A 26,965-nucleotide genomic window follows, 5' to 3' on the forward strand; every position below is an offset into this window, starting at 1 on the left:
ATTTGGGTTCAGGGTTCCTAAGGGCCGCCAAGTTTGAGGTGGGAGGAGCCCCTTTCCACTTAATTGGCTATAGCTCGTCAACGGAACGAGATATTTTCACCAGACTCAGCACAACTATGTAAGAGCTCATTCTGTGGTCACCCGAAAAAGGACGTGGCAACTGGCCTCTTGGTGGCGCTTTAACTGGTAGAAAGGTCAACTACATTATCCTATGCAAAATGACATTTAAATGACTAAAAAATGTCTGTTCTGCGCAGAACTTCACCAAATTAGCTGAGCATGTGCACCCTATTATTGTCAAGCAGCGTGCAAACTTTTATGGAGATCGGGCCGTCGGTAGAGGTATTACAGTTTAAAAGGGAAAAAATTAAAATAAAAAATAAAAATCATTTCCAAGATAAATGAGCTGAAAATGCAAAAATCTACCGTGTTCCTCTCTGCCGGCCATGTCAGAACGCATGATAAAGTTTTTGTAACCAGCAGCTCAAAAATCAGGCGCTGAGACCCTATAGTTTTTTTTTTATAAGCCTTTTTAGGCCCTTTTACGCCTCTGTTATTAGGGGTTCAAGCACAAAGTGCTTGAAAACCTATTGTATTTGTGCCGGTTTATTATTCTGCCGTAAAACGCATCGTGCAGACCAAACCATAAGGGCTAGAGACTTGAAACTTGCCCAATAGGTAGTACAAAAATCGAGGAGAGGTTATCAAATTATGAGCCAGATTGGCCCATAGGTGGCGCTATAGCGATCAATTGCGCAAAACTGCTCATAACTCCTAGACCGTTGGCCGTAGCCTCAAGTGCCTTATATCGTTGGAATCCTTGGCTCGAGACGGACCAGACGCATGCCTCGGATTGGCTCGTGACCTGGAAAAATGTCCGGCTATTTTGGCTTTTTCCAAAAACCTACTTTTGCGAACTAGTCCCTGGTTTTTGGCCAAACCGGGACCAAACCAGTGCAGGCAGATTCTCTGGAGTCTGAATGTCAATAATCATTGAAAAAAAGTGGAAATTTGGGTTCAGGGTTCCTAAGGGCCGCCAAGTTTGAGGTGGGAGGAGCCCCTTTCCACTTAATTGGCTATAGCTCGTCAACGGAACGAGATATTTTCACCAGACTCAGCACAACTATGTAAGAGCTCATTCTGTGGTCACCCGAAAAAGGACGTGGCAACTGGCCTCTTGGTGGCGCTTTAACTGGTAGAAAGGTCAACTACATTATCCTATGCAAAATGACATTTAAATGACTAAAAAATGTCTGTTCTGCGCAGAACTTCACCAAATTAGCTGAGCATGTGCACCCTATTATTGTAAAGCAGCGTGCAAACTTTTATGGAGATCGGGCCGTCGGTAGAGGTATTACAGTTTAAAAGGGAAAAAATTAAAATAAAAAATAAAAATCATTTCCAAGATAAATGAGCTGAAAATGCAAAAATCTACCGTGTTCCTCTCTGCCGGCCATGTCAGAACGCATGATAAAGTTTTTGTAACCAGCAGCTCAAAAATCAGGCGCTGAGACCCTATAGTTTTTTTTTTATAAGCCTTTTTAGGCCCTTTTACGCCTCTGTTATTAGGGGTTCAAGCACAAAGTGCTTGAAAACCTATTGTATTTGTGCCGGTTTATTATTCTGCCGTAAAACGCATCGTGCAGACCAAACCATAAGGGCTAGAGACTTGAAACTTGCCCAATAGGTAGTACAAAAATCGAGGAGAGGTTATCAAATTATGAGCCAGATTGGCCCATAGGTGGCGCTATAGCGATCAATTGCGCAAAACTGCTCATAACTCCTAGACCGTTGGCCGTAGCCTCAAGTGCCTTATATCGTTGGAATCCTTGGCTCGAGACGGACCAGACGCATGCCTCGGATTGGCTCGTGACCTGGAAAAATGTCCGGCTATTTTGGCTTTTTCCAAAAACCTACTTTTGCGAACTAGTCCCTGGTTTTTGGCCAAACCGGGACCAAACCAGTGCAGGCAGATTCTCTGGAGTCTGAATGTCAATAATCATTGAAAAAAAGTGGAAATTTGGGTTCAGGGTTCCTAAGGGCCGCCAAGTTTGAGGTGGGAGGAGCCCCTTTCCACTTAATTGGCTATAGCTCGTCAACGGAACGAGATATTTTCACCAGACTCAGCACAACTATGTAAGAGCTCATTCTGTGGTCACCCGAAAAAGGACGTGGCAACTGGCCTCTTGGTGGCGCTTTAACTGGTAGAAAGGTCAACTACATTATCCTATGCAAAATGACATTTAAATGACTAAAAAATGTCTGTTCTGCGCAGAACTTCACCAAATTAGCTGAGCATGTGCACCCTATTATTGTAAAGCAGCGTGCAAACTTTTATGGAGATCGGGCCGTCGGTAGAGGTATTACAGTTTAAAAGGGAAAAAATTAAAATAAAAAATAAAAATCATTTCCAAGATAAATGAGCTGAAAATGCAAAAATCTACCATGTTCCTCTCTGCCGGCCATGTCAGAACGCATGATAAAGTTTTTGTAACCAGCAGCTCAAAAATCAGGCGCTGAGACCCTATAGTTTTTTTTTTATAAGCCTTTTTAGGCCCTTTTACGCCTCTGTTATTAGGGGTTCAAGCACAAAGTGCTTGAAAACCTATTGTATTTGTGCCGGTTTATTATTCTGCCGTAAAACGCATCGTGCAGACCAAACCATAAGGGCTAGAGACTTGAAACTTGCCCAATAGGTAGTACAAAAATCGAGGAGAGGTTATCAAATTATGAGCCAGATTGGCCCATAGGTGGCGCTATAGCGATCAATTGCGCAAAACTGCTCATAACTCCTAGACCGTTGGCCGTAGCCTCAAGTGCCTTATATCGTTGGAATCCTTGGCTCGAGACGGACCAGACGCATGCCTCGGATTGGCTCGTGACCTGGAAAAATGTCCGGCTATTTTGGCTTTTTCCAAAAACCTACTTTTGCGAACTAGTCCCTGGTTTTTGGCCAAACCGGGACCAAACCAGTGCAGGCAGATTCTCTGGAGTCTGAATGTCAATAATCATTGAAAAAAAGTGGAAATTTGGGTTCAGGGTTCCTAAGGGCCGCCAAGTTTGAGGTGGGAGGAGCCCCTTTCCACTTAATTGGCTATAGCTCGTCAACGGAACGAGATATTTTCACCAGACTCAGCACAACTATGTAAGAGCTCATTCTGTGGTCACCCGAAAAAGGACGTGGCAACTGGCCTCTTGGTGGCGCTTTAACTGGTAGAAAGGTCAACTACATTATCCTATGCAAAATGACATTTAAATGACTAAAAAATGTCTGTTCTGCGCAGAACTTCACCAAATTAGCTGAGCATGTGCACCCTATTATTGTAAAGCAGCGTGCAAACTTTTATGGAGATCGGGCCGTCGGTAGAGGTATTACAGTTTAAAAGGGAAAAAATTAAAATAAAAAATAAAAATCATTTCCAAGATAAATGAGCTGAAAATGCAAAAATCTACCGTGTTCCTCTCTGCCGGCCATGTCAGAACGCATGATAAAGTTTTTGTAACCAGCAGCTCAAAAATCAGGCGCTGAGACCCTATAGTTTTTTTTTTATAAGCCTTTTTAGGCCCTTTTACGCCTCTGTTATTAGGGGTTCAAGCACAAAGTGCTTGAAAACCTATTGTATTTGTGCCGGTTTATTATTCTGCCGTAAAACGCATCGTGCAGACCAAACCATAAGGGCTAGAGACTTGAAACTTGCCCAATAGGTAGTACAAAAATCGAGGAGAGGTTATCAAATTATGAGCCAGATTGGCCCATAGGTGGCGCTATAGCGATCAATTGCGCAAAACTGCTCATAACTCCTAGACCGTTGGCCGTAGCCTCAAGTGCCTTATATCGTTGGAATCCTTGGCTCGAGACGGACCAGACGCATGCCTCGGATTGGCTCGCTCTTCAGGCGCCAATTTTGAGATATTTTGAGTTTTTTGAAAAACCTACTTTTGCAAACTGGTCCCTGGTTTTTTGACCGATCGGAACCAAACCAGTGCAGAAATATTCTCTGGAGTCAGTTTATCAATAATCATTGAAAAAAAGTTGAAACTTTGATTCAATTTTGCTAAGGGGCATCAAAATGGACGTTCAAGGCGGAGCCTATTTTATTAATAAGGCTATAACTCAAGAAATAAATGAGATATCATCACCAAACTTGGTGCACTTATGTATGGGCTCAATTTTTGGTCACGGTAAAAAAATCACGATGATTGGGCTCTAGGTGGCGCTATAATGTTAAAAAAACTTAAAAACGGCTATAACCACCTGACTGTTAGTCTGATTGACTTGAAAATTGGTATGCAGTATCTTGGTCCAAGGCCCCATGTATGTATATGAGGACATCAGCATATCTCAATCAACATGGCCGCCATCGGCCAATGAAGTTGATACCTTTAAGACAAGGTTAACGGAGGCCAATCAGAACGAAACTTGATGGGCATGTTTGACTCATGGCCCTAGAGGTCTGTAAGAATTTTGAAAGAAATCAACCACTAGTTGGCGCTAACGAGTTTTATGGCTCTGTAATCACGTGGTGTTTGACATATCCACACCATATGCATATCAATTGATAGATCTCCTCTTGTTAAATAACTTTGCCTCTAGAGCCATTGCTGTCAATCAAATCGTTCATTAAATATTTGCAATTATGTTAAAAACCTACTTTTGCAAACTAGTCCCTGGTTTTTTACCCGATTGGAACCAAACCAGTCGAGGACAATTCTCTGGACTCTCTAGAGCAATCATCTTTGAAAAAAAAGTTGAACTTTTGCATTTGGATGGCCATAACAGGGACATTTAGAAAAGAGGTGTGGCAAAATACATTCAAAAGCCTATAAATCCTAAGGGAAAACTCAAAACTTCACGAAAATTGTTGGGTATATGTGGCATAACATGCTGAAGAAGCATGCAAAGTTTTATGGAGATCATACCATAGGTGGTGCTATACTGTTAAAAAGCTTTAAAACCATGCATTTCCTATGGTAAATTCCCTTTATTGGCTGTAAATGGCCTTTTCCATCTGTTATCAGACATAATTATAAACTGTCTACTTTTATTTGTGTACACTCAAAATACCAACAAAGGCTGTGGATTCAGGGAACGGAGCACCCAACTCCAAACAGTCTTTATTTCAAATATGTATTTTGTTTATTAAAAGCAAAGTTTTTAATTTCAAAAGCATTTCTGAATTCAGTTAAAATAACAAAATGTAAAAAAAAAAATGTTTTGCCACCATGCAAAGTTTAATTAATGCTTGAATAACACCTATGTCTCCTTTCCATTAAAAATAATGGCTAGTGCGGTGGTGTGGCATAATTTTTGGAATTGCTTGAACATGTTAAACACATCTAATTATTTCTGTAATACATTTTAATTTTAATTTTGCAACTTATATAAAGTATTAGCCTACAATATACAATTTATGTTTAAATTTTATGTTAAAACTAGTGTAGGAAATAGCAAATGTAAATTATATTATTCAATTTGAATTATTATTTTGCTCCAAATGTTGCACACATGGTATGGAAAATGTAAATTTTGAAATGCATTGCCATTTTACATATTGCATTGCAAATTTTATATCGCTACACTTCAGCTTCCATAAATAGGGGTGAGCACGAATATATTTGATCTGTAATTAATGTTCGAAAAATAAAAATAATATTGAAATTTTACTATATTGCTTCGCTGGCCTAAATGCAGTGAATCCTTTATAAATCCCTCTAAATCTCGCAGTTTTAACTAAATCCACTGGGTGGTGCTGTGGAGCGTGTTAATAACTCGACTGTATTTGATCACTAATGTCGTCTGCCTCGTGATGTTTGGAATTACTTAAATGAAAATGATCTTACAAAATGGAGTTACTTTTAATAAATTAATTAATGAAAGTGAGTTTTAAAAAAATCCCATCCAAACACCAGTCGAATGAGGACAGCTGTCCATCACTGCATTCACGAGTGCAGGTGAGCACAGATGTTCACTGAGTGAGACTGAATAACACAGCAAAATGCATTTCATGCAAATCATGATTGAGACAAGGCTTCCTTTAAGTTTTGTTGAGGGATTAAGAACAGAAAACAAAGTGCTGTCAGAAACTTAACTTAACACCGTTATCTTTGTGTCTCTGCGTCTGTCATCGGGGTTTGTAGTTGCCAACTAACGGTACTTCAGCGAGCATTTGATTCAATGAGCGAGTCCGTGGCGTGAATCACAGAATGTGACGTTGGAATCAGAACGTAAACGTTCTTGGGTGGAGGGAATATCTATATCTTACCCAGATACAGCTAATCTATTTTATGATTGGCTGTTCGGTCTCTATTTTTATTAGATTAACTGGTGCATGGCAGGGCCGTCAGAACTCTTTGGGGAACTCGCTTGATTCCTCTAACAGCGCGCGTGTTACCCTGGCGATTTCTCTGCGTGAGAAATACATGGTGTGGCGTGTGAGCGTGTGAACGGGTTGAAATGCGTGTGTCTCACGCCCAATGCGTGAGACTTGAGAGCCCAGCGAGCTGAGAAAGCAGCTGCTGATAAACATACACTATAATTCACCACAGGGTGTCAGTCATCGTCTAAACTCGTGACCGCGAAGCTGAAGTGTGTAACACCTGATTAATACGTTCATTTATTTATTTGTATTAAACATTTTGATCACTATTCTGTCATTTTCACTATCAATCATTTTACTGTATGTAATTCACATGTTTATGCCCAAAATGCTTAATTAATATTCAAAGTAGGCCTATAGTTGACAAATTTTCCTCTAACGTTACATTAATTTAAGGCACGTACCGAGCATTTATTCTACTTAAGAAGGCTGGACTAAAAGCACCAGCACACACAAGCGATCCTTTTTATTAGTCAAATTCATTTAGAAATCAAAACTCAACAGGTATTAAATATGATCAGTACGAGAAAAACTCTTACTGAGAGGACGAGCACTGGACTGCTGCAGGATAGTGGGGAGATTTATTTATTTATTATTCAGAATGCACAGAAAATATATGTATAGAAACATTTCAGGAAGGTAGTAAAGCGTCTAACGTTAGGTCTCTGTTCCATTGTGCTGCAGGCAGCTCGTATGGGTCGACGTTTTTGATCTCAGCCAGCTTAAATACCTCTGCCTGACGCTGGTAGTAAGTTTCTCCCTGTAAGAGGCCTCCATTTCTCCGTTTAAACGCGGTGATGATAATTCCTCAAGCCGTCTTTCCTGCTCCGATCTCTGTATCGCTCTTACAATGTTGCCCCTGGCAACCGATAGCGTAGGATCCCAAAATGGTGGACAGGCTCAGACACCGCCCAATTCGTCACGTGACAGCAAGCTACCATGACATATGTCCTCATTCTCAATAATTATCCAAAAAAATTACTTTTGCATTTGGATGGCTATAATAGGGTCATATCAAAATGTGACTTTGACCAAGTGTACCTAAACCTTTAACTCCTCAATAAATGTTTAGATCTTCTCAAAAATAGTTAAGTAAATGTGACATGTGACTCTAAACAAGCATTCAAACTTTTATGGAGATTGGTCTATAGGTGGCGCTATAACTATAAAAGCTTTGATGCGTTTGTTATGGTAAATTTCCTGTAATTGTTGTAAATGGTCTTTTGTATCTATTATCGTATAATGTTCAAATGATTTGTTAGATCTGCTCATTCTGACAGGTCAATAATTATCCAAAATGACTGGCATTTGCATTTGGATGGCTATAATTGGGTCATTTCAATATGTGGCCTTGACCAAGTGTCCCCGAAAGCCTTTAATAAATCCTCAATGAATGCTCAGATCTTCATTTCATCTCAGTTTTAATTAATTTAATGCTTAAAGGCCTTAAATACAAAATACCTTAACTGTTTAAAGGCCTTAAATGCTTGAACCCCGCTAAATGCTGCTTGCAGCTTTAATTATTATTATTATTATTCTCCGCTAAAACGCATCGTGCAGCCCAAACCGTAAAGCGTGGAACTTTGAAACTTTGTCAGATGGTAGTCCTCAATTTGGGGAGAACCTCAGAAAGTATGACCCCGATTGGCCAATAGGTGGCGCTACAGCAACCAAATGCGCAAAAAGGGTCATAACTCCTAAACCCTTTGGTCCACAATCAAGTGTCTTATATCATTGGAAAGCTGAGTCCTTGGCGAACAAAACGTATATCTCCGATTTCATTTCCGTCATGAAAATTATTTCGCCATTTTGAATTTTGTCGAAAAACTACTTTTGCGAACTAGTCCCTGGATTTTTGACCGATCGAAACCAAACCAGTGGCAAAATGTTCTCTGTAGTCTGAATATCAATATTCATTGAGAAAAAGTTGAAATTTCGATTCACGGTTGCTAAGGGGTGGAAAAAGAATGTTGTGGGCGGAGCCTATTTTACTAAAAAGGCTATAACTCAAGAAGGAAATGAGATATCTTCACCAAACTTGGTAGACATGTGTATGGGCTCATTCTTTGGTCTCGATAAAAAAATCGCGACGATTGACCACTTGGTGGCGCTAAAATGTTAAAAAAACATGAAAAGGGCTATAACCACGTGACCACTAGTCCGATTGACTTGAAAATTGGTAGGCAGTGTCTTGGTCCAAGGCACCATGTATGTCTATGAGGACATTGGTGTATCTAAAAAAACATGGCCGCCATCGGCCAATGAAGTTTGAGCACCTATTAGATGGGGTTAACAGAGGTCGATCGGAACGAAACTCGGTGGGCATGTTTGACTCATGGTCCTAGAGGTCTGTAAGAATTTTGAAAGAAATCGGCCACTAGTTGGCGCTAACTCAAAAGGGAAGCTCAAAAATTCACGAAAATTGTTGGGTATATGTGGCATAACATGCTGATGAAGCATGCAAAGTTTTAAAGAGATTGGACTATAGGTGGCGCTATAACTGTTAAAAAGCTATAAGAACCATGCATTTCCTATGTTAAATTGCCTATATTGACTGTAAATGGACTTTTCCATCTATTATTTTAGTGTTTAAAATCTTGCTAAATAAAACTTAATGACTTTAATGCCTATGTGCTTAAAAGGCCTTAAAGGCTTGAACCCCGCTAAATGCTGCTTGCAGCTTTAATTATTATTATTATTCTCCGCTAAAACGCATCGTGCAGCCCAAACCGTAAAGCGTGGAACTTTGAAACTTTGTCAGATGGTAGTCCTCAATTTGGGGAGAACCTCAGAAAGTATGACCCCGATTGGCCAATAGGTGGCGCTACAGCAACCAAATGCGCAAAAAGGGTCATAACTCCTAAACCCTTTGGTCCACAATCAAGTGTCTTATATCATTGGAAAGCTGAGTCCTTGGCGAACAAAACGTATATCTCCGATTTCATTTCCGTCATGAAAATTTTTCCGCCATTTTGAATTTTGTCGAAAAACTACTTTTGCGAACTAGTCCCTGGATTTTTGACCGATCGAAACCAAACCAGTGGCAAAATGTTCTCTGTAGTCTGAATATCAATATTCATTGAGAAAAAGTTGAAATTTCGATTCACGGTTGCTAAGGGGTGGAAAAAGAATGTTGTGGGCGGAGCCTATTTTACTAAAAAGGCTATAACTCAAGAAGGAAATGAGATATCTTCACCAAACTTGGTAGACATGTGTATGGGCTCATTCTTTGGTCACGATAAAAAAATCGCGACGATTGGCCACTTGGTGGCGCTATAACATGGAAAAAACACAAAAAGGGCTATAACCACGCGACCGCTAGTCCGATTGACTGGAAAATTGGTATGCAATGTCTTGGCCCAAGGTACCATGTCTGTCTATGAGAACATTGGCGTATCTCAAAAAACATGGCCGCCATCGGCCAATGAAATTTGAGCACCTATTAGACAGGGTTAACGGAGGTCGATCGGAACAAAACTCAGTGGGCATGTTTAACTCATGGTCCTAGAGGTCTGTAAGAATTTTGAAAGAAATCGGCCACTAGCTGGCGCTAACGAGTTTTATGGCTCTGCAATCACGTGGCGTTGCACACATCGGCAAAATATGCATATCATATGATAGATCTCCTCATGTTGAACAACTTTGCCTCCAGAACCATTGCTGTCAATCAAATCATTAAATAAATATTTGCAATTATGTTATAAACCTACTTTTGCGAACTAGTCCCTGGTTTTTTGCCCAATCAGAACCAAACCAGTCTTGGACAATTCTCTGGACTCTCTAGATCAATAATTATCAAAAAAAGTTGATTTTTTGCATTTGGATGGCTATAACAGGGCCATTTAGAAAAGAGGCGTGGCAAAATACACTCAAAAGCCTATAAATCCTAAGGGAAAACTCAAAACTTCACGGAAATTGTTGGGTATATGTGGCATAACATGTTGAAGACACATGCAAAGTTTTATGGAGATCGGAGTATAGGGGGCGCTATAAGTGTTAAAAAGCTTTGAAAACCATGTATTCCCTATGGTGAATCTGTGTAATCAGGTGGGGTTAAAACAGCCACATAATATGCATATATTATGATAGATCTTCTCATACTGAACAACTTTGCCTCTATAACCAATACTGTCAATCAAATCTTTATTTAAATATTCACAATTATGTTAAAAACCTCGTTTTGCAAACTAGTCCTAGGTTTTTTGCCTGATCGGAACCAAACCACAGCAGTATGATTCTCTGCACTCTCCTGATCAATTCATATTTAGACTTTATAAAGTCATTATTATAATATTTAAAATCACATTTTGTCAGTTTATCACTTCATTTCACCTGATATCTCTCAAATGCATTCAGTGCTTAAAAGCCTTTCATGCAAAAGGTGTCAAATGCTTAAAAACCTTAAATGGCTTGAACCCCGCTAAATGCTGCTCGCAGCTTTAATTAGGGGTTCAAGCACGAAGTGCTGAAACCCTATTGTAATTGTACTGATTTTTATTATTATTATTATTATTCTCCGATAAAACGCGTTGTGCAGCCCAAACCGTAAGGGCTAGAGACTTGAAAATTTACCCGAAGGTAGTCCAAAAATCGAGGAGAGGTTATCAAAATATGAGCCCAATCGGCCAATAGGTGGCGCTATAGCGCAAAAAACCAAATTTTTTTACATTTGTGAGCTTTTCTCATAAACCGGTGGTCGTAGACTCAAATGATTTATACTTTTGAAATCCTTGGGCAAAGACAAAAAAACTGTAAGCGGGAATTTTTTTGTTTCGTCTTAAAATGTCCGCCATTTTGGAGTATGTCTGAAACCTATTTTTGAGAACTAGTCCCTGGTTTTTTGACCGATCGGAACCAAACCAGTGTCAAAATGTTCTATGGTGGCTACTTATCAATAGTTATCAAAAAAAAGTTGAAATTTCGATTCATTTTTGCTAATTGGCTTCAAAATGGACATTCAGGGCGGAGCCTATTTTGCTAAAAAGGCTATAACTCAAGAAGGAAATGAGATATCGTCACCAAACTTGGTACACATGTGTATCGGCTCAATTTGAGGTCACGATAAAAAAATTGCAACGATTGGCCACTTGGTGGCGCTATAATGTGACAAAAACATGAAAAGGGCTATAACCACGCGACCGCTAGTCCGATTGACTTGAAAATTGGTATGCAGTGTCTTGGTCCAAGGCCCCATGTATGTCTATGAGGACATTGGTGTATCTCAAAAAACATGGCCGCCATCAGCCAATGAATTTTGAGCACATATTAGATGGGGTTAACAGAGGTCGATCGGAACGAAACTCATTGGACATGTTTGACTCATGGTCCTAGAGGTCTGTAAGAATTTTGAAAGAAATCGGCCACTAGTTGGCGCTAACCCAAAAGGGAAGCTCTAAAATTCACGAAAATTGTTGGGTATATGTGGCATGACATGCTGATGAAGCATGCAAAGTTTTAAAGAGATCGGACTATAGGTGGCGCTATAACTGTTAAAAAGCTAAAAGAACCATGCATTTCCTATGTTAAATTGCCTATATTGACTGTAAATGGACTTTTCCATCTATTATTTTAGTGTTTAAAATCTTGCTAAATAAAACTTAATGACTTTAATGCCTATGTGCTTAAAAGGCCTTAAAGGCTTGAACCCCGCTAAATGCTGCTTGCAGCTTTAATTATTATTATTATTATTCAGCCGAAAAACGCATCGTGCAGACCAAACTGTAAGGGCTAGAGACTTGAAACTTGGCCAATAGGTAGTACAAAAATCGAGGAGAGGTTATCAAATTATGAGCCAGATTGGCCCATAGGTGGCGCTATAGCAACCAAAAGCGCGAAAGGGCTCATAACTCCTAAACCGTTGCTCCTAAGGGTCAAGTGTCTTATATCATTGGAAAGCTGAGACCATGACGAACAAAACGTATATCTCCGATTTCATTTCCGTCATTAAAAATTTTCCGCCATTTTGAATTTTGTCAAAAACCTACTTTTGCGAACTAGTCCCTGGTTTTTTGACCAATTGCAACCAAACCTGTGCAGAAATGTTGTCTGTAGTCTGACTATCAATATTCATTGACAAAAAGTTGAAATTTGGATTCACGGAAGATAATGGGTTCAAAATGGACGCTCAGGGCGGAGCCTATTTTACTAAAAAAACTATAACTCAAAAATGAAATGAGATATCTTCACCAAACTTGGATCACATGTGTATGGGATCATTCTTTGGTCTCGATAAAAAAATCGCGACGATTGACCACTTGGTGGCGCTATAATGTGAAAAAAACATGAAAATAGCTATAACCACACGACCGCTAGTCCGATTGACCTGAAAATTGGTATGCAGTGTCTTGGTCCAAGGCCCCATGTATGTCTATGAGGACATTGGCGTATCTCAAAAAGTATGGCCGCTATCGGCCAATGAAATTTGAGCACCTATAAGACAAGGGTAACGAAGGCTGATCGGAACAAAACTTGATGGGCATGTTTGACTCATGGCCCTAGAGGTCTGTAAGAATTTTGAAAGAAATCGGCCACTAGTTGGCGCTAACGAGTTTTATGGCTCTGCAATCACGTGGTGTGGCACCCATCCACAAAATATTCATATCACCTGATAGATCTCCTCATGTTGAACAACTTTGCCTCTAGAACTATTGCTGTCAATCATATCATTATTTAAATATTTGCAACTATGTTAAAAACATACTTTTGCAAACTAGTCCCTGGTTTTTTCCTCGATCGGAACCAAACCAATCTAGGACAATTCTCTAGACTCTCTAGATAAATATTCATTGAAAAAAAAGTTGAACTTTTGAATTTGGATGACTATAACAGGGTCATTTAAAAAGACGGGGCCTGGCAAAGCATGCTCAAAAACCTATTAATCCTGAAGGAAAACTACAAACTTCACAAAAATAGGTGGGCACGTGCAGAATATTACTCTAAAGAAGCATGAAAAATTTCATGGAGATCGGGCAATATATGCCTCTATAAAAGTGAGAAATGTGATGAGGTACCATTGCTTTAAATGGTGTGTTCCCAAAAATTGCTATAATAAACGGCCACCAGAGGGCAGCAGAAGACCACTCATTGGTTCATTCTGGTCAGTGAGCCAGTTTAGAAAATCATTATAACTACATTGCAAATGACATTTTGACAATGTTGACCAATTAATTTGTTCATACTAGAACGTGGTAAATCACAATAGAATCATGGTAAATCATACTACAATGTGGTAAATTGTGGTAAATCATGGTAAACTATGGTAAATCACTATAGAATCATAGTAAATCATACTAGAACGTGGTAAATCATGGTAAACCATGCCAGAACATGGTAAATCATGTTAAACTATGGTAAACCATGCTAGAATCATGGTAAATCATACTAGAACATGGTAAATCATAGTAATATATGCTAGAATCTTGGTAAATCATACTAGAACGTGGTAAATCATGGTAATATATGCTAGAATCATCGTAAATCATACTAGAACGTGGTAAATCATAGTAATATATGCTAGAATCATGGTAAATCATTCTAGAACGTGGTAAATCATGGTAAACTATGGTAAATCACAATAGAATCATGGTAAATCATTCTAGAATGTGGTAAATCATGGTAAACTATGGTAAATCACAATAGAATCATGGTAAATCATTCTAGAATGTGGTAAATCATGGTAAACTATGGTAAATCACAATAGAATCATGGTAAATCATTCTAGAATGTGGTAAATCATGGTAATATATTCTAGAATCATGGTAAATCATAATACAACGTGGTAAATCATGGTAAACTGGTAAATCACAATAGAATCATGCTAAATCATTCTAGAATGTGGTAAATCATGGTAATATATGCTAGAATCATGGTAAATCATAATAAAACATGGTAAATCATGGTAATATATGCTAGAATCATGGTAAATCATAATACAACGTGGTAAATCATGGTAAACTATGGTAAATCACGGTAAACCATGCTAGAACATGGTAAATCATGGTAAAATATGCTAGAATCATGGTAAATCATAATACACCATGGTAAACTATGGTAAATCACAATAAAATCATGGTAAATCATGGTAAACTATGGTAAATCACAATAAAATCATGGTAAATCATGGTAAACTATGGTAAATCACAATAGAATCATGGTACATCATTCTAGAACGTGGTAAATCATGGTAAACCATGCTAGAACGTGGTAAATCATGGTAATATATGCTAGAATCATGGTAAATCATAATACAACGTGGTAAATCATGGTAAACTATGGTAAATCACAATAGAATCATGGTACATCATTCTAGAACGTGGTAAATCATGGTAAACCATGCTAGAACGTGGTAAATCATGGTAATATATGCTAGAATCATGGTAAATCATAATACAACGTGGTAAATCATGGTAATATATGCTAGAATCATGGTAAATCATAATACAACGTGGTAAATCATGGTAAACTATGGTAAATCACAATAGAATCATGGTACATCTTTCTAGAACGTGGTAAATCATGGTAAACTATGGTAAATCACAATAGAATCATAGTAAATCATACTAAAACGTGGTAAATCATGGTAAACCATGCTAGAACATGGTAAATCATGGTAAAATATGCTAGAATCATGGTAAATCATAATACAACATGGTAAACTATGGTAAATCACAATAAAATCATGGTAAATCATACTAGATTGTGGTAAACTATAGTAAATCACAAAATAATCATGGTTAATCATACTAGAATGTGGTAAATTGTGGTAAACTATGGTAAATCATAATAGAATCATGGTAAATGAAACTGAGCTAATGAATGTTTCTCTGCTGCCACCCTACTGGTTAAATTAGTCATTTTGTTCTATAATTCATATTTAGACTTTGTAAAGTCACTATTATAACATTTAAAAATCACATTTTGTCAGTTTATCACTTCATTTCACCTGATATCTCTCAAATTCATTCAGTGCTTAAAAACCTTTCATGCAAAAGGCGTCAAATGCTTTAAATACCTACTTTTGCGAACTAGTCCCTGGTTTTTTGCCCAATCGGAACCAAACCAGTGCCAAAATGTTCTCTGTAGGCTGACTATCTATATTCATTGAGAAAAGTAGAAATTTCGATTTACGGTTGCTAAGGGGTGGAAAAAGAATGTTGTGGGCGGAGCCTATTTTACTAAAAAGGCTATAACTTAAGAAGGAAATGAGAAATCTTCACCAAACTTGGTACACATGTGTATGGGCTCATTTTTTGGTCTCGATAAAAAAATCGCGACGTTTGACCAGTTGGTGGCGCTATAATGTGAAAAAAACAACGACCACTAGTCCGATTGACCTGAAAATTGGTATGCAGTGTCTTGGCCCAAGTTACTATATAAGTCTATGAGGACATTGGTGTATCTCAATAAACATGGCCGCCATCAGCCAATGAATTTTGAGCACCTATTAGATGGGGTTAACGGAGGTCGATCGGAACGAAACTCGGTGGGCATGTTTGACTCATGGTCCTAGAGGTGTGTAAGAATTTTGAAAGAAATCGGCCACTAGTTGGCGCTAACCAAAAAGGGAAGCTCAAAAATTCACGAAAATTGTTGGGTATATGTGGCATGACATGCTGATGAAGCATGCAAAGTTTTAAAGAGATCGGACTATAGGTGGCGCTATAACTGTTAAAAAGCTTTAAAAAACATGCATTTCCTATGGTAAATTGCCTATATTGGCTGTGAATTGACTTTTCCATCTATTATTTCAGTGTTTAAAATCTTGCTAAATAAAACTTAATGTCTTTAATGCCTAGGTGCTTTAAAGGCCTTAAAGGCTTGAACCCCGCTAAATGCTGCTTGCAGCTTTAATTATTATTATTATTCTCCGATAAAACGCATCGTGCAGACCAAACCGTAAGGGCTAGAGACTTCAAACTTTACCCGAAGGTAGTCCAAAAATCGAGGAGAGGTTATCAAATTATGAGCCAGATTGGCCTATAGGTGGCGCTATAGCAATCAATTGCGAGAAAGGGCTCATAACTCCTAAACCGTTTGGTCCACACTCAAGTGTCTTATATCATTGGAAAGCTGAGTCCTTGGCGAACAAAACGTATATCTCCGATTTCATTTCCGTCATGAAAAATTTTCCGCCATTTTGAATTTTGTCAAAAACCTACTTTTGCAAACTAGTCCCTGGTTTTTTGACATATCGGAACCAAACCAGTGCCAAAATGTTCTGTCTAGTCTGATTATCAATAATTATTAAAAAAAAGTTGAAATTTTGATTCATTTTTGCTAAGGGGCTTCAAAATGGACGTTCAGGGCGGAGCCTATTTTACTAAAAAGGCTATAACTCAAAAAAGAAATGAGATATCTTCACCAAACTTGGTACACATGTGTATGGGCTCAGTATTTGGTCACGATAAAAATATCGCGACAGTTGGCCACTTGGTGGCGCTATAACATGAAAAAAACACAAAAACGGCTATAACCACACGACCGCTAGTCCGATTGACTTGAAAATTGGTATGCGGTGTCGTGGCCCAAGGTACCATGTATGTCTATGAGGACATTGGCGTATCTCAAAAAACATGGCCGCCATAGGCCAATGAAATTTGAGCACCTATTATGTTTATGGCTCTGTAATCACGTGGTGTTGCATACATCCGCAAAATATGCATATCATATGATAGATCTCCTCATGTTGAACAACTTTGCCTCTAGGGCCATTGCTGTCAATCAAATCGTTAATTAAATATTCGTAATTATGTTAAAAACCTACTTTTGTGAACTTGACCCTGGTTTTTTGCCCGATCAGAACCAAACAAGTCTAGGACAGTTGTCTGGACTCTTTAGATCAATAACTATCAAAAAAAAGTTGAACTTTTGCATTTGGATGGCTATAACAGGGCCATTTAAAAAAGAGGCGTGGCAAAATACACTCAAATGCCTATAAATCCTAAGGGGAAACTCAAAACTTCACGAAAATTGTTGGGTATATGTGGCATGACATGCTGATGAAGTATGCAATGTTTTAAAGAGATCGGACTATAGGTGGCGCTATAACTGTGAAAAAGCTATAAAAACCATGCATTTCCTATGGTAAATTGCCTATATTGGCTGTAAATGGACTTTTCCATCTATTATTTTAGTGTTTAAAACCTTGCTAAATAAAAATTAGTGTCTTTAATGCCTATGTGCTTAAAAGGCCTTAAAGGCTTGAACCCCGCTTAAATGCTGCTTGCAGCTTTAATTATTATTATTATTATTATTATTCAGCCGAAAAACGCATCGTGCAGACCAAACCGTAAGGGCTAGAAACTTGAAACTTGGCCAATAGGTAGTACAAAAATCGAGGAGAGGTTATCAAATTATGAGCCAGATTGGCCCATAGGTGGCGCTATAGCAACCAAAAGCGCGAAAGGGCTCATAACTCCTAAACCGTTGCTCCTAAGGGTCAAGTGTCTTATATCATTGGAAAGCTGAGACCATGACGAACAAAACGTATATCTCCGATTTCATTTCCGTCATTAAAAATTTTCCGCCATTTTGAATTTTGTCAAAAACCTACTTTTGCGAACTAGTCCCTGGTTTTTTGACCAATTGGAACCAAACCTGTGCAGAAATGTTGTCTGAAGTCTGATTATCAATATTCATTGACAAAAAGTTGAAATTTCGATTCACGGAAGATAAGGGCATTCAAAATGGACGCTCAGGGCGGAGCCTATTTTACTAAAAAGACTATAACTCAAAAATGAAATGAGATATCTTCACCAAACTTGGTACACATGTGTATGGGCTCAATTTGAGGTCACGATAAAAAAATCGCGATGATTGGCCACTTGGTGGCGCTATAATGTGAAAAAAACATGAAAATAGCTATAACCACGCGACTGCTAGTCCGATTCACCTGAAAATGGGCAAGCGTTGTCTTGGTCCAAGGCCCCATGTATGTCTATGAGAACATCGGCGTATCTCAAAAAACATGGCCGCTATCGGCCAATGAAATTTGAGCACCTATAAGACAAGGTTAACGGAGGGTGATCGGAACAAAACTTGATGGGCATGTTTGACTCATGGCCCTAGAGGTCTGTAAGAATTTTGAAAGAAATCGGCCACTAGTTGGCGCTAACGACTTTTATGGCTCTGTAATAACGTGGTGTGGCACCCATCCACAAAATATGCATATCATGTGATAGATCTCCTCATGCTGAACAACTTTGCCTCTAGAACCATTGCTGTCAATCAAATCATTAATTCAATATTTGCAATTATGTTAAAAACCTACTTTTGCGAACTAGTCCCTGGTTTTTTCCCCAATCAGAACCAAACCAGTGCCAAAATGTTCTCTGTAGTCTGAATATCAATATTCATTGAGAAAAAGTTGAAATTTCGCTTTATGGTTGCTAAGGGGTGGAAAAAGAATGTTGTGGGCGGAGCCTATTTTACTAAAAAGCCTATAACTCAAGAAGGAAATGAGATATCTTCACCAAACTTGGTACACATGTGTATGGGCTCATTCTTTGGTCTCGATAAAAAAAATCACGACGTTTAACCAGTTGGTGGCGCTATAATGTGAAAAAAAACATGAAAATAGCTACAACCACACGACCACTAGTCCGATTGACCTGAAAATTGGTATGCAGTGTCTTGGCCCAAGGTACTTTATAAGTCTATGAGGACATTGGTGTATCTCAAAAAAAACATGGCCGCCATCAGCCAATGAATTTTGAGCACCTATTAGATGGGGTTAACGGAGGTCGATCGGAACGAAACTCAGTGGACATGTTTGACTCATGGTCCTAGAGGTCTGTAAGAATTTTGAAAGAAATCAGCCACTAGTTGGCGCTAACCCAAAAGGGAAGCTCAAAAATTAATGAAAATTGTTGGGTATATGTGGCATGACATGCTGATGAAGCATGTAAAGTTTTAAAGAGATCGGACTATAGGTGGCGCTATAACTGTGAAAAAGCTATAAAAACCATGCATTTCCTATGGTAAATTGCCTATATTGGCTGTAAATGGACTTTTCCATCTATTATTTCAGTGTTTAAAATCTTGCTAAATAAAACTTAATGTCTTTAATGCCTAGGTGCTTTAAAGGCCTTAAAGGCTTGAACCCCGCTAAATGCTGCTTGCAGCTTTAATTATTATTATTATTATTATTCTCCGCTAAAACGCATCGTGCAGCCCAAACCGTAAAGCGTGGAACTTTGAAACTTTGTCAGATGGTAGTCCTCAATTTGGGGAGAACCTCAGAAAGTTTGACCCCGATTGGCCAATAGGTGGCGCTACAGCAACCAAATGCGCAAAAAGGGTCATAACTCCTAAACCCTTTGGTCCACAATCAAGTGTCTTATATCATTGGAAAGCTGAGTCCTTGGCGAACAAAACGTATATCTCCGATTTCATTTCCGTCATGAAAAATTTTCCGCCATTTTGAATTTTGTTGAAAAACTACTTTTGCGAACTAGTCCCTGGTTTTTTGACCGATTGAAACCAAACCAGTGGCAAAATGTTCTCTGTAGTCTGAATATCAATATTCATTGAGAAAAAGTTGAAATTTCGATTCACGGTTGCTAAGGGGTGGAAAAAGAATGTTGTGGGCGGAGCCTATTTTACTAAAAAGGCTATAACTCAAGAAGGAAATGAGATATCTTCACCAAACTTGGTACACATGTGTATGGGCTCATTCTTTGGTCACGATAAAAAAATCGCGACGATTGGCCACTTGGTGGCGCTATAATGTGAAAAAAACATGAAAAAAGCTATAACCACACGACCGCTAGTCCGATTGACCTGAAAATTGGTATGCAGTGTTTTGGTCCAAGGCCCCATGTATTTCTATGAGGACATTGGCGTATCTAAAAAAACATGGCAGCCATCGGCCAATGAAGTTTGAGCACCTATTAGATGGGGTTAACGGAGGTCGATCGGAACGAAACTTGGTGGGCATGTTTGACTCATGGTCCTAGAGGTCTGTAAGAATTTTGAAAGAAATCGGCCACTAGTTGGCGCTAACTCAAAAGGGAAGCTCAAAAATTCACAAAAATTGTTGGGTATATGTAGCATGACATGCTGATGAAGCATGCAAAGTTTTAAAGAGATCGGACTATAGGTGGCGCTATAACTGTTAAAAAGCTATAAAAACCATGCATTTCCTATGGTAAATTGCCTATATTGGCTGTGAATGGACTTTTCCATCTATTATTTTAGTGTTTAAAATCTTGCTAAATAAAACTTAATGTCTTTAATGCCTATGTTTAAAGGCTTGAACCCCGCTAAATGCTGCTTGCAGCTTTAATTATTATTATTATTCTCCGCTAAAACGCATCGTGCAGCCCAAACCGTAAAGCGTGGAACTTTGAAACTTTGTCAGATGGTAGTCCTCAATTTGGGGAGAACCTCAGAAAGTATGACCCCGATTGGCCAATAGGTGGCGCTACAGCAACCAAATGCGCAAAAAGGGTCATAACTCCTAAACCCTTTGGTCCACAATCAAGTGTCTTATATCGTTGGAAAGCTGAGACCTTGGCAAACAAAACGTATATCTCCGATTTCATTTCCGTCATGAAAAATTTTCCGCCATTTTGAATTTTGTCGAAAAACTACTTTTGCGAACTAGTCCCTGGATTTTTGACCGATCGAAACCAAACCAGTGGCAAAATGTTCTCTGTAGTCTGAAGATCAATATTCATTGAGAAAAAGTTGAAATTTCGATTCACGGTTGCTAAGGGGTGGAAAAAGAATGTTGTGGGCGGAGCCTATTTTACTAAAAAGGCTATAACTCAAGAAGGAAATGAGATATCTACACCAAACTTGGTACACATGTGTATGGGCTGATTCTTTGGTCTCGATAAAAAAATCGCGACGATTGACCACTTGGTGGCGCTATAATGTTAAAAAAACATGAAAAGGGCTATAACCACGTGACCACTAGTCCGATTGACTTGAAAATTGGTAGGCAGTGTCTTGGTCCAAGGCACCATGTATGTCTATGAGGACATTGGTGTATCTAAAAAAACATGGCCGCCATCGGCCAATGAAGTTTGAGCACCTATTAGATGGGGTTAACAGAGGTCGATCGGAACGAAACTCGGTGGGCATGTTTGACTCATGGTCCTAGAGGTCTGTAAGAATTTTGAAAGAAATCGGCCACTAGTTGGCGCTAACTCAAAAGGGAAGCTCAAAAATTCACGAAAATTGTTGGGTATATGTGGCATAACATGCTGATGAAGCATGCAAAGTTTTAAAGAGATTGGACTATAGGTGGCGCTATAACTGTTAAAAAGCTATAAGAACCATGCATTTCCTATGTTAAATTGCCTATATTGACTGTAAATGGACTTTTCCATCTATTATTTTAGTGTTTAAAATCTTGCTAAATAAAACTTAATGACTTTAATGCCTATGTGCTTAAAAGGCCTTAAAGGCTTGAACCCCGCTAAATGCTGCTTGCAGCTTTAATTATTATTATTATTATTATTATTCTGCCGTAAAACTCATCGTGCAGACCAAACCGTAAATGCTAGAGACTTCAAACTTTGTCAATAGGTAGTCCAAAAATCGAGGAGAGGTTATCAAATTATGAGCCAGATTGGCCAATAGGTGGCGCTACAGCAACCAAAAACGCGAAATGGCTCATAACTCCTAAACCGTTCATCCTAAGGGTCAAGTGTCTTATATCATTGGAAAGCTGAGACCATGACGAACAAAACATATATCTCCGATTTCATTTCCGGTATGCAAATTTTTCCGCCATTTTGAATTTTGTCAAAAACCTACTTTTGCAAACTAGTCCCTGGTTTTTTGACATATCAGAACCAAACCAGTGCCAAAATGTTCTCTCTAGTCTGAATATCAATAATTATCAAAAAAAAGTTGAAATTTTGACTCATGAACGAAAAGGGGCGTGGAAATGTACATTTAAGGCGGAGCCTATTTTACTAAAGAGGCTATAACTACAGCAAGAAATGAGATATCTTCACCAAACTTGGTACACATGTGTATGGGCTCAGTCTTTGGTCACGATAAAAAAATTGCGACGATTGGCCACTTGGTGGCGCTATAACATGGAAAAAACACAAAAAGGGCTATAACCACGCGACCGCTAGTCCGATTGACTGGAAAATTGGTATGCAATGTCTTGGCCCAAGGTACCATGTCTGTCTATGAGAACATTGGCGTATCTCAGAAAACATGGCCGCCATCGGCCAATGAAATTTGAGCACCTATTAGACAGGGTTAACGGAGGTCGATCGGAACAAAACTCAGTGGGCATGTTTAACTCATGGTCCTAGAGGTCTGTAAGAATTTTGAAAGAAATCGGCCACTAGCTGGCGCTAACAAGTTTTATGGCTCTGCAATCACGTGGCGTTGCACACATCGGCAAAATATGCATATCATATGATAGATCTCCTCATGTTGAACAACTTTGCCTCCAGAACCATTGCTGTCAATCAAATCATTAAATAAATATTTGCAATTATGTTAAAAACCTACTTTTGCGAACTAGTCCCTGGTTTTTTGCCCAATCAGAACCAAACCAGTCTAGGACAATTCTCTGGACTCTCTAGATCAATAATTATCAAAAAAAGTGGATTTTTTGCATTTGGATGGCTATAACAGGGCCATTTAGAAAAGAGGCGTGGCAAAATACACTCAAAAGCCTATAAATCCTAAGGGAAAACTCAAAACTTCACGGAAATTGTTGGGTATATGTGGCATAACATGTTGAAGACACATGCCAAGTTTTATGGAGATCGGAGTATAGGGGGCGCTATAAGTGTTAAAAAGCTTTGAAAACCATGTATTCCCTATGGTGAATCTCTGTAATCAGGTGGGGTTAAAACAGCCACATAATATGCATATATTATGATAGATCTTCTCATACTGAACAACTTTGCCTCTATAACCAATACTGTCAATCAAATCTTTATTTAAATATTCACAATTATGTTAAAAACCTCGTTTTGCAAACTAGTCCTAGGTTTTTTGCCTGATCGGAACCAAGCCACAGCAGTATGATTCTCTGCACTCTCCTGATCAATTCATATTTAGACTGTATAAAGTCACTATTATAATATTTAAAATCACATTTTGTCAGTTTATCACTTAATTTCACCTGATTTCTCTCAAATTCATTCAGTGCTTAAAAACCTTTCATGCAAAAGGCGTCAAATGCTTAAAGACCTTAAATGGCTTGAACCCCGCTAAATGCTGCTCGCAGCTTTAATTATTATTATTATTATTATTATTCTGCCGTAAAACTCATCGTGCAGACCAAACCGTAAGGGCTAGAGACTTGAAACTTGGCCAATAGGTAGTCCAAAAATCGAGGAGAGGTTATCAAATTATGAGCCAGATTGGCCAATAGGTGGCGCTACAGCAACCAAAAACGCGAAATGGCTCATAACTCTTAAATCGTTCGTCCTAAGGGTCAAGTGTCTTATATCATTGGAAAGCTGAGACCTTGGCGAACAAAACGTATATCTCCGATTTCATTTCCGGTATGCAAATTTTTCCGCCATTTTGAATTTTGTCAAAAACCTACTTTTGCGAACTAGTCCCTGGTTTTTTGACATATCGGAACCAAACCAGTGCCAAAATGTTCTCTCTAGTCTGAATATCAATAATTATCAAAAAAATGTTGAAATTTTGACTCATGAACGAAAAGGGGCGTGGAAATGTACATTTAAGGCGGAGCCTATTTTACTAAAGAAGCTATAACTCAAGAAGGAAATGAGATATCTTCACCAAACTTGGTACACATGTGTATGGACTCATTCTGAGGTCAGGATAAAAAAAATGTGAAGATTGACCACTTGGTGGCGCTATAATGTGGAAAAAACATGATAATAGCTATAACCACGCGACCGCTAGTCCGATTGACCTGAAAATTGGTATGCCGTGTCTTGGCCCAAGCTACCATGTATGTGTATGAGGACATTGGTGTATCTCAAAAAACATGGCCGTCATAGACCAATGAATTTTGAGCACCTATTAGACAAGGTTAATGGAGGTTGATCAGAACGAAACTCAGTGGGCATGTTTGACTCATGGTCCTAGAGGTTTGTAAGAATTTTGAAAGAAATCGGCCACTAGTTGGCGCTAACGAGTTTTATGGCTCTGAAATCACGTGGTGTTGCACATATCCATGAAATATGCATATCATATGATAGATCTCCTCATGATGAACAACTTTGCCTCTAGAACCATTGCTGTCAATAAAATCATTAATTAAATTTTCGTAATTATGTTAAAAACCTACTTTTGCGAACTAGTCCCTGGTTTTTTACCCAATTGGAACCAAAACAGTCTAGGACAATACTATAGACACTCTAGGTCAATAATTATTGAAAAAAAGTTGAACTTTTGCATTTGGATGGCTATAACAGGGCCATTTAGAAAAGAGGCGTGGCAAAATACACTCAAAAGCCTATAAATCCTAAGGGAAAACTCAAAACTTCACGGAAATTATTGGGTATATGTGGCATAACATGTTGAAGACACATGCAAAGTTTTATAGAGATCGGAGTATAGGGGGCGCTATAAGTGTTAAAAAGCTTTGAAAACCATGTATTCCTATGGTGAATTGCCTGTATTGGCTGTAAATGGTATTTTCCATCTCGTTAATCAGGTGGGGTTAAAACAGCCACATAATATGCATATATGATGATAGATCTTCTCATACTGAACAACTTTGCCTCTATAACCAATACTGTCAATCAAATCTTTATTTAAATATTCACAATTATGTTAAAAACCTTGTATTGCAAACTAGTCCTTGGTTTTTCTTGCCTGATCGAAACCAAACCACAGCAGTATGATTCTCTGGACTCTCCTGATCAATAGTTATCAAAAACATGTTGACCTTTACACTTTGGGAAGCTATAACAGGATCATTTAGAGAATAGGTGTGGTAAAACATGCTCAAAAGCCTAATAATCCTGAACGAAAACTCAAAACTTCACAAAAATAGGTGGTGTGTGTGTGTGTGTGTGTGTGTGTGTGTGTGTGTGTCTCTGTCTGTCTGTTTGTCATGCTAGCAAACAGCACTTCCAACATGCTACACATGCTAGCAGTGATTAGCTAAGTGTTAATCAGGCATTGAACATAGTAAGAACTCTATAAACATTATAGTAACCATCTGTGACAGCTAACAACTGCCTAGCAACACCATAACAACCATCAAGAACAACCTAGCAACCACCTAGCAACATGTTTATCATGTTAGCAAAGTAAAATAGTAATTTTGTCATACAATTGATTAATATTGTTCTATAATTCATATTTAGACTTTATAAAGTCACTACTATAATATTTATAATCATATTTTGTCAGTTAATCATTTCAGTTCACCTGATATCTCTCAAATTCATTCAGTGCTTAAAAACCTTCCATGCAAAAGGCGTCAAATGCTTAAAGACCTTAAATTGCTTGAACCCCGCTAAATGCTGCTCGCAGCTTTAATTATTTTAAAAATGTTTAGGCTGCCTGTCCTTTTTAATTTTTCTGTCTATTGCAGGAAATCGAGCATTTTCTGTCTGTTACATCTTGTGATTCTTTGCCCCTGGCACGTTTGGAGGGATTGAAAGATTTGAAAAGGCAACTTCACAGCCATAAACAGCAGATAGGACAACTCTTGAAAGAATGCCATGGTCAGAATCACATTACTGAGAATTTTTAGACAACCATCAGATAAATGTGCTATAGCTCTTTATATATATTTAACTCTACTAGCCCTGTCTTTATGTTCATGTCTAATGTTTGTGTTTCTTTAGCTGATCCTTCCAGCTGTATTCTGGTTAAGCTGGTTCTAAACCTTTTACAGCTCTGCAAAATCGCAGCTAACCACCCCGGTGGAGGAGACATCTTGAGTAAGTGCATTTCACTAGACCCCGTTGAAATTACTCAACGGGTGCAGTTTTTTTTATGGCATTTTGATGAAATTCCTGTTGAAGTTGGAGCAGGACATGTTGTTTTTTTTACCATGAACATGAACCGATATTTTATTAGGGGTTCAAGCACGAAGTGCTGAAACCCTATTGTAATTGTACTGATTTTTAGGGGTTCAAGCACGAAGTGCTGAACACCTATTGTATTTGTGCTGATTTTTATTATTATTAGGGGTTCAAGCACGAAGTGCTGAAACCCTATTGTAATTGTACTGATTTTTATTATTATTATTATTCTCCGCTAAAACGCATCGTGCAGCCCAAACCGTAAAGCGTGGAACTTTGAAACTTTGTCAGATGGTAGTCCTCAATTTGGGGAGAACCTCAGAAAGTATGACCCCGATTGGCCAATAGGTGGCGCTACAGCAACCAAATGCGCAAAAAGGGTCATAACTCCTAAACCCTTTGGTCCACAATCAAGTGTCTTATATCGTTGGAAAGCTGAGACCTTGGCAAACAAAACGTATATCTCCGATTTCATTTCCGTCATGAAAAATTTTCCGCCATTTTGAATTTTGTCGAAAAACTACTTTTGCGAACTAGTCCCTGGATTTTTGACCGATCGAAACCAAACCAGTGGCAAGATGTTCTCTGTAGTCTGAAGATCAATATTCATTGAGAAAAAGTTGAAATTTCGATTCACGGTTGCTA

The 26,965-nt window shown here is 38.5% G+C and overlaps 1 protein-coding gene across 1 annotated transcript in view; it reads left to right on the forward strand.

Moving 5' to 3' along the window:
- atm (ATM serine/threonine kinase) overlaps nt 1-26,965 on the forward strand; it is a 196,984-nt gene that overhangs the window by 89,237 nt on the left and 80,782 nt on the right. Inside the window, exons 31-32 of the mRNA XM_067450073.1 lie at nt 25,885-26,017; nt 26,141-26,236. Coding sequence (XP_067306174.1) covers nt 25,885-26,017; nt 26,141-26,236 — 229 coding nt within the window. The remainder of the gene's footprint in view (nt 1-25,884; nt 26,018-26,140; nt 26,237-26,965) is intronic.

The sequence above is a fragment of the Pseudorasbora parva genome, chromosome 8 (genome assembly GCF_024679245.1).
Source record: "Pseudorasbora parva isolate DD20220531a chromosome 8, ASM2467924v1, whole genome shotgun sequence".
Lineage (NCBI taxonomy): Eukaryota > Metazoa > Chordata > Actinopteri > Cypriniformes > Gobionidae > Pseudorasbora > Pseudorasbora parva.